This window comes from Otolemur garnettii, unplaced genomic scaffold (genome assembly GCF_000181295.1).
Source record: "Otolemur garnettii isolate 467f Iridium unplaced genomic scaffold, OtoGar3 scaffold00002, whole genome shotgun sequence".
Classification (NCBI taxonomy): domain Eukaryota; kingdom Metazoa; phylum Chordata; class Mammalia; order Primates; family Galagidae; genus Otolemur; species Otolemur garnettii.
The window spans coordinates 3116805-3125559 of record NW_003852397.1 but is presented as its reverse complement, the minus strand read 5'-3'; the positions used below and the strand labels follow the sequence as shown (position 1 = coordinate 3125559).

Here is an 8755-nt window from a genome sequence, read left to right as displayed (position 1 = left end):
GAGGCTGTGCCCTGCTACCCGAGGCTGTGCCCTGCTACCCGAGGCTGTGCCCTGCTACCTGAGGCTGTGCTTTGCTACCCAAGGCTGAGACATGCCTCCTGAGGCTGAGACGTGCTACCCCAGGCTATGCCCTGCTACCCAAGGCTGTGCTCTGCTACCCAAGGCTGAAGGGTCCATGTCTCACACACCTGTTCTAGAGCAGGCTGGACTGTTCATATCTGTTGTCCTGTGATTAGTGATAATGCCTTTAACTCACAATTTTTCTGGGTTAGATGATAATGTTTGCCTAGGCAACAGCTTAGTTACTGTTTTCTTTCTGTGTTCTTAAACTCTGATTTGGTATCATACTAGATCTTCTATAAGCTTTACTTTTAGCACTGCAAATATTTATCGAATACTTTTTATGTATCAGGTACTTTTTTTCAACTTTTTATTAAATCATAACTTTATGCATTATGGGTACAGTGTGATGACTTGATATTCAGTGTGGAATGCTTAAATCAAACTAATTAACATAACCATCACCTCACTTACTTTTTGTGGTAAGACAATTACAACGTACTCTTAGTTGTTCTGAAACGTACCTTGTGCACTTTAGGCAAGATCCTACCAAATGCTCTCCCTCCTTCCTCCACTTGCCTTCTCCTCCTCTCCCTTTCTCTCCACTCCTTCTTTCTGAACTATATTTGTGTTTTATTATTTATATGAATGTATAAGTGATTATGTATTGGTTTCATAATAGTATTGAGTACATTGGATACTTTTTTTCCATTCTTGAGATACTTTAGGAGAAGAATATGTTCTGGCTTGATGCCTGTGGCTCAAGTGGCTAAGGCGCCAGCCATATACACCTAAGGTGGTGGGTTCGAATCCAGCTTGAGCCCACCAAAACAACAACAATGGTTGCAACCAAAAAATAGCTAGGCGTTGCGGCGGGTGCCTGTGGTCCCAGCTACTCGAGAGGCTAAGGCGAGAGAATCGCCTAAGCCCAGGAGTTGGAAGTTGCTGTGAGCTGTTGTGCCATAGCACTCTACTGAGGATGACAAAGTGAGACTCTGTCTCTTAAAAAAAAAAAAGAATAACAATACAAGTGGTATGGCTGTAGAGTGGTCAAGAACCTGCTCGGTGTTATGATTTTTGCTCATCTTTCCTTTGGAAAAGCTTTGTCCCTTAACAGACTGCATGGCTTGGTGTCGGCTCTAACTGTGGGGAGAGGTGCAGCCACGATGCAGGATCTGGATGCCTTGTTTTGCCTTTAGAGTTGCCTATTCCTGTCAGAGCCAGAAAATTTTTGTGACTGAATTTCTTGTCTAAGATCAAATTTCAATGCCCATTGCTCCCGAAATATTTTTTAGTTTGGTAAAAATCTCTGTTGTGCTGTCTCTGGGTTTTATTCAGCCTTAATTGGGAGAGCCTGGAGGTCTCAGCCCTGGTTCCCTAGAGAGGGAATCCAGTGTATATGACTCTTCAGACTGTCACCTTAAGGGAAGATTTCTTCTGCCTACCTGTGCTCAGTTGCAGCTTGGAGAAGCAGCCCGAGTTGACGTGGATACGTGTTTGCTCATTTATTTATGTACCTAATTGTTTATGGAGCATCTACTCTCTGTCATCGTGCTGAGATGCTGGGCACACAACTCACTGTGTCAGCATGATGGGAAATCAGTTTGTCCCCCTTAGTCATCCCTAAATCTGTATTTAGCCACATGTTATCCTTTTTCATATTTGACGTTTTGTTTTCTTCTTTTTAGCATTTCTGGAGAGGAGTCCATTATCGCTGGGCCTTTTTCATGGCCAGTGGCCCATGTCTAGATGAAATTGCAGAACTGGTGGATGCAGGAAAGGTATGTGCATCTGGACACCTCTGTGTTGCTAGACCACCTCCCATAGACCTGTCCACCAAACCTAGCCAGTGGGAACTCTCCAGAGGTAGGCTTGGCCGATATGTATGCTGTCATCCATGAAGTGCTGCAGTGTTGGTTCTGTCTCCACGGGAATTATAGACATAGGCTGCTTCGTCTGCAAAGGAGCTTACTGCATCTAATCCAGCCCCCTGGGTTTAACACAGGTGTAGATGAAGAGGCAGGCCCAGGGAGGTTATGGGATTTTCCCAGAGATACTTGGTTAGACGGTGGCAAAGCTGGGATCTACACTGCGCTGGTGATATTTGGGTAATGGTTCTGAAAAGACGGCTCCATGGTGGTGATCTGTGCACAAAGGTAGGAACACATTTGTGAGTTTACAAGAGAACCACCCTAGAGCTTCTTTAGTCTGAGTATGAGCCTGCTCTGGAGGTAAGCAGGTTTCTAGATGAGTCAGGGGCACAAACACTGCAGAATCTAAATCCCAGCATCACTGGGTGAGAATCAGATTCCCAGTCTCCTGATCCCAGGCTAGTGTCATAAAATTGAGGCCAAATGTGTGTCTGAGAAGGTCAGTGATCAGGGCATAGGTGAGGATTGATGGACATTCAGTTTTGGAAAGGTTGTTTTTAGGAACTACTGGCTACTTTTTGTGCATTTAGGATCTTTATTCTGTTCCAGCCAAGGAACTATTCAGGCGTCCTCAAACTACGGCCTGCAGGCCACATGCAGCCTGCCTAGGACATTTATCTGGCCCGCCAGGTGTTTTTGCTGCTGCTGCCTGTCCTGCTTAGCAGCCGACTTATCCCGGGGCCCACAGTCCAGCCCTCCAACGGTCTGAGGGACAGTGAACTGGACCCCTGTTTAAAAAGTTTGAGGACCCCTGAACTATATATCCCACCAGGATGCTTATTTCTCAGAAGGGAATGAACCATCATCAGATAAGTAAGTGCTTCACATGGCTGGAGCCCTCTTATGCTCCAAGCCAGCTACCATTGTTCTTGTGTTTTCAAAATACTGTAACTCTCTCTCTATTTGGAAGTTACTATTTACCCAACAGAGATGAAAGGTGATTTGTATATATCTACCTTTAAATTTGGCAGGTAACTGGTATAATGGCCTAAAGAGGACATGATACTAAAAAAGATATTCTTGAAGTGTCCTACAGAAGAGCGAGTGAGGGAATGTTCCTTTTCATTCTCAAATGTGCCTTTGATTCTCCTGTCTCCCACCAGCCTATTTGGGCTTGGGATCCAGTTTTTACTGTGACAGATGCTGGGACTCTGCGAGTTAATAGGTGACACTGGGAGGCCACAGTGAGGTCAGCTGTCTTGTCACATCCCTGGTTCCTTGTGGATGTGAGAGGTCATTGCCTGTCTCTGCTAAGAAATCGGGAAGAACAACACAACAGATCTACTTAACATGTTGTGTGGTTAGTAGAGACTTGTTCAGTTGGATGAGGGCATCTAAATTCTTCCAAACTTTGGCTGAGAGCTTTATCAGTCTAATTAGCAGGTAACTGATAGAAGAGCTATCGTTGTTTTTAGACAGTGTAAAGCTGTGAAACAACAGAGCCAAGTCTTTTAAAATACTTTTTAAGTTTTAACAAGGTTAAAAATCCTAAAGATAGGCTGAGCACCTGTGGCTCAAGCGGCTGAGGCACCAGCCACATACACCTGAGCTGGTGGGTTCAAATCCTGGGCCCACCAAACAACAATGACGGCTAAAACCATAAAAATAGCCGGGCGTTGTGGCAGGTGCCTGTAGTCCCAGCTACTTGGAAGGGAGGCAGGAGAATCTCCTAAGCCCAGGAGTTGGAGGCTGCTGTGAGCTGTGATGCCATGGCACTCTACCCAGGGCAACAGTTTGAGGCTCTGTCTTTAAAAAAAAAAAAAAAATCCTAAAGATAGGAAAAGTCATTTCAAAAAATTCTTTTTTCATCAACCAAACTGTGGTATATGTTTACTATGGAATACTGTTCAGTCATAAAAAGATGGAAACTTTACATCTTTTATACTAACCTGGATGGAGCTGAAGAACATTCTCTTTTGTAAAGTATCACAAGAATGGAAAAGTAAGTATTTAATGTATTCAGTACTAATGTGAAGTCAGTAGACAAACTAATATACAATCACACAAGAGAAAAACTCAATTTAATTCAAGTTGGGGGAGGGGGTAGGAAAGAGGAGGAGAAGAGGGGAGGTGAGAGGGGGACTGATGTGCTCCCACCTAATGGGCACAGTGTAAGGGTATGCGGCACACCTCCTGGGTAAGGGGCACAGCCACAATCGGGACCGACTTAACAAACACAAACACTGTAACCCAATCATCTGTACCCTCATATTCTGAAAAATTTAAAAAAATCTAGAGGACAGGCGCAACGGTTCATTGTAATTTTGGTACTCTGGAAGGCCCAGGGGATGGGTTGCCTGAGTTCATGAGTTTGAGACCAGCCTGAGCAAGAGGCAGACCCTGTCTTTAAAAATAGCCAGGTGTTGTGGCAGGCGCCCATAATCTTAGCTACTCAGAAAGCTGAGGCAGGAGGATCGCTTGAGCCCAAGAGTTTGAGGTTGCTGTGAGCCACAACACCTTGGCACACTATCCAGGGTGACAAAGTAAGACTGTCTCAGAAACAAAAAATTTTCTTCCTTTGACCACTGTTGCTCAGTCACTGGGATTCTGCTTGTCAGATACAACCAATGTTACCAGTTTCTTGGGTATTTCAAAGATGTTCTATCAAAACAGGAAAAAGAAGTTTTCTTTCCTTTTCCTTTCTTCCTTCTTCTCTCCCTTCCTTTCTTCCCTCCTTCCTAACACAAATGAGTAATATACTGTTCTGCAACTTGCTTTTTTTTTTTTTTTCATTTTTTGGCCGGGGCCAGGTTTGAACCCACCACCTTCAGTATATGGGGCCAGTACCCTACTCCTTTGAGGCACAGGTGCCACCTGCAACTTGCTTTTTTTTAAACGTCATATTCTGAACTTTGTTTCATATCAGAATATAAAAAAATCTTTTTTTTTAGCAAACAGCTACGTAGTATTCCATTATATGAATATACCATCATTTGTTTAATTTTAATCTTTTTCAGATAATGTTTCAATGGATTAGGCAGTATTTGTGTTCAGTACCTAATTGTGAATTTATCCATTTCTGTTTGCGGAAATAGAATGGCTGAGTCAAAAAAGATATGCAGGCCATGTGTGGTGGCTTGTGCTTATAATCCTAGCTCTTTGGGTGGCTGAAGTGGGAGGCTAAGACGCAGCCTGAGCAACATAGCAAGACCCCATCTCTACAAAAAAGTTAAAAATTAGCGGGGTGTGATGACATGCACCTATAGTCCCAGCTACTTGGGAGTCTGAGGCAGAAAGATGGCTTGAGCCCTGATCTTAGAGGTTGCTGTGAGCTGTGATATTACTGCTCTTCAGCCTGGGCAAGAGAATAAGAACCTATCTCAGAAAAAAAAGAAAGAAAAGTTTATGCATTTATAATTTTGGTAGGTTGGAGGTATTAAAGTAGCCAGCTTTTAAAAATCTAGTTTATGCATTTAGTGTCAGGAACCTCCCTAGTATCCGACCTCCTGGGCCCCTTCTCTGTTACCCACTGTCTTACTTCATTAGAGACTTGGTTCTAGGAATGTGAAGAAGATCAGGTCTCTTGTGACTTAAAGTGTCCTAATACAAATGGAATCTGAGCTGGGCTGCCTGGGTGTTGTGGTCGGTGTCTCCCAGCTACTAGAGAAGCTGAGGCTAGAGGATTTGAGCCCAGGAGTTCAAAGCCTGCCTGGACAACATTGCCCTCTCTCAGTCAACCAACGAGTCAACACACACGTACACATGCATGTATGTACATACGTACTGGATTAATGAGTAGTATTGGTGGAGTCTGACAGAGCCTACCTTGTGTTTGTTAGCTCTGCATGGCCCAGTAGGAACAGACGCCACAGAGTTGAACATCCACAGTAATGAGCGCTCTGTCAGTGCAGGAAGAGCGCCAGACTTCCGCCTTCATTATGAATGCCAGCCCTGCCGTCACTTTCTCACAGTGCAGCACTCAGTAGAAATTTTGGAATTAAGGTTTCCTGCTTTTACTGTGCCCATCAATGTCAGGCTCAGATGTGATGAGGAGCAGAAAGTTTACGGCTGTGTGAGGACCTCACAATCCATTTAGAGATCCAGACTTAAGAGATTGTTTTCACACGGCATCACCATGGAGGCTTGTCGCACATAGTAGGACTTCGTATTCAACCTAACTAAGCACAATTAAAGTCTGAACTTTAAGAATTACATAGTATTTTCATTCTATCTTAGACCAGTGGTTGGCAAAATACAGCCAGTTGGGCCAAATCCAGTCTGAGGCTCGATGTTTTACATCCCCTAAGCTGGTGGTTCTCAACCTTCCTAATGCCACAGCCCTTTAATACAGTTCCTGTGGGTCACCACCCACAGGTTGAGGACCACTGCCTTAAGCTAAGAATAGTTTTTATATCTTTAAAGATTTGTTTGGGGGTGAGGGGAGAAGAAGAACTTGGACAGTGTGAAGCCTGTAAAGCCTAAGATCTTCACCATCAGCCCTTCCCAGAAAGCGCTTGCCGATCCTTACCTTACACTAGTAGTTCAGTGTTCTGAACTGGGGAACCCACTCCCGCCAAGCCTCAGCTGATGGAACAAGCGGAGGAGGAGCTGTTCTGCTGGGAAGTTATGAGGGGAGCAGAGTCCCCTGCGAAGGTTCTCTCTTTCCCTGCTGCTGCCCCAGACAGCTAAGGAACCCTGGGCTCAGATACCAGTTTGAAAACCGTCGTCTTGGGCAGTCTTAAAAAAAATGATTTATAATTAGCACATTGAGTATAATGGGCTGCTACTGAAATTGTGCCTTGTGCCTACCGACAGTTTCTTGGCATTTCTTCCTAAGCACAATAAACATTTCCCAAAGGTCAGAAGTGCAAAATGTGTTGCCAGGGCTGCATTCCTTCTGGGGGCAGATGGTTGCTCCAGCCTCTGGGCTGCCTGCATTCCTTGGCCCATGGCCCTGCATCTCGCTGCCCTCTTCTGTCATCCCACCTTCTCTAGCTGCAGCCTCCTGCCTCCCTCTTACAAGGACCCTGCAATTATATTGGGCCCATTTGGATTACCCAGGATGATCTCCCAGTCTCTAGATCCTTAACTTCCTTGCATCTGCAAAGTCCTTTTGCCATGTAAGGTAACATATTCAGGGGCTTGGGGAGTTAGGATGTGAATATCTTTAGGGGCCATTAATTCTGCTTACACCAATGCATAAAATAATTTGAAAAGGATAAGAAAGGACTTGAAATGCTGGTTGTCTCTGAGGAGGGCATTTAGATGGCTCCATCAGTGTTGGAGGAAGAGTTTTCCTTGTACTCTTTAATCTTTTTTGAGTATGTTTACACATATTTGCTTATATATAGTCTTCATATAATTACTAAAACTCTTTGATGTCATGTCCTGAAGGTCCACTGGTCTATTCAAAATCCTAGGTGACCAGCCACACTTCTTAGTTGAGCGGCGATATGGATGTCAGTTTGTTGTTTGTTTGTTTTAGCCACCATCAGAATAGCTTCTAGGTAACTTATTTGAGTTCAATTCAGTACATTTACTAAGGCCTCCGCACGCACTTCACCCAGTAGGTGTGGAGAAATACATTAGCCACTCTGTGTGCCTTCCGAGCAGCACTGTCCTCTAGAACTTTCTGCAGTGATGGAAATGTTCTCCCTCTGCGCTGCTCAGTGTGGTGGCCCCTAGCCCAGGTACTACTGAGCACTTGAAATGTGGCTAGTGCAACTGGAGAGGCTATATTTATCCTTGTATTTACGTTTGATTAACTTAAACTTATTCATTTATTTATTGAGACAGAGTCTCACTTTGTTGCCCTTGGTAGAGTGCCATGGCATATTCAAGGGCTTGGGGAATTAGGCATCACAGCTCACAGTAACCTCCAACTCTTGGGCTTAGGTCATTCTCTTGCCTCAGCCTCCCGAGTAGGTGGGACTACAGGCGCCTGCCACAATGCCCGGTGATTTTTTGTTGCAGTTTGGCTGGGGCCCGGTTTGAACCCGCCACCTGCTGTACATGAGGCCCACACCCTACTCACTGAGCCACAGGTGCTGCCCTGATTAACTTAAATTTAAATAACCACATGTCCCTAAAGGCACTGCAGCTTTAGGGGAAAATGTAGTGAATTCTGAGGTAGGTGATTTCCCAGGCCCCTGCATTAGCAATGAATTACATTCTAAACTTTAAGTTTGTTATTATGAGCGGATTTTGCTCCATTGAACATATGATGATTTGAGATTGAATCCCTAAAGCCACTGGGAGGGATGCCTTTCCTGATATGGCAAGTGTCTCATGGATCTCACCTCCTTGAGGCTTCCAGAGTTTTTCTGATGCTACTGGAATTGTTTCTGTGAGGAAATGTGTACTGAGTCTCTCCTCTCACCTCTGGCAGGGAGGAATATCTTGTTTTAGGGGACCTAGGGATGAGCACCCCACTAGGGTGCTTTCTGGAATGGGCACATTTTTCTATCTTGGAGAGTGGCTCTACCCACCATTCCCTTCACAGCTCATCACCTCTCTTCTAGCTCTCAGTTTTCCATCTGGAGGCAGGAATTTTCTAAGAAACAGCAAATCTGAGCAAAATTTACCTCTTCTCTAAAGGGACTTATTTAAGTCCCCTTCTTCCCCTTTACCCTGACCCTGGAAACAGTGGACCTGTCTCAGAGCTCAGGCACAAACCTGTCCAAGAGGTGCTGCTGGAACAGGGGTCCTTGCCCCCACACACAGTGTGTGGTCTGTGTTTATCTAGGAGCTCCTCTGTCTGGTCTAGCATCTCCTCACACACCACCGGCTGAGATCCGCAGTCTCTGTGCCTGGCAGGGAACGAG

At 44.9% G+C, this 8755-nt stretch overlaps 1 protein-coding gene across 1 annotated transcript in view; it reads left to right on the top strand.

Moving 5' to 3' along the window:
• RTN4IP1 (reticulon 4 interacting protein 1) overlaps nt 1–8755 on the top strand; it is a 55349-nt gene that overhangs the window by 42838 nt on the left and 3756 nt on the right. Inside the window, exon 8 of the mRNA XM_003781572.2 lies at nt 1749–1841. Coding sequence (XP_003781620.1) covers nt 1749–1841 — 93 coding nt within the window. The remainder of the gene's footprint in view (nt 1–1748; nt 1842–8755) is intronic.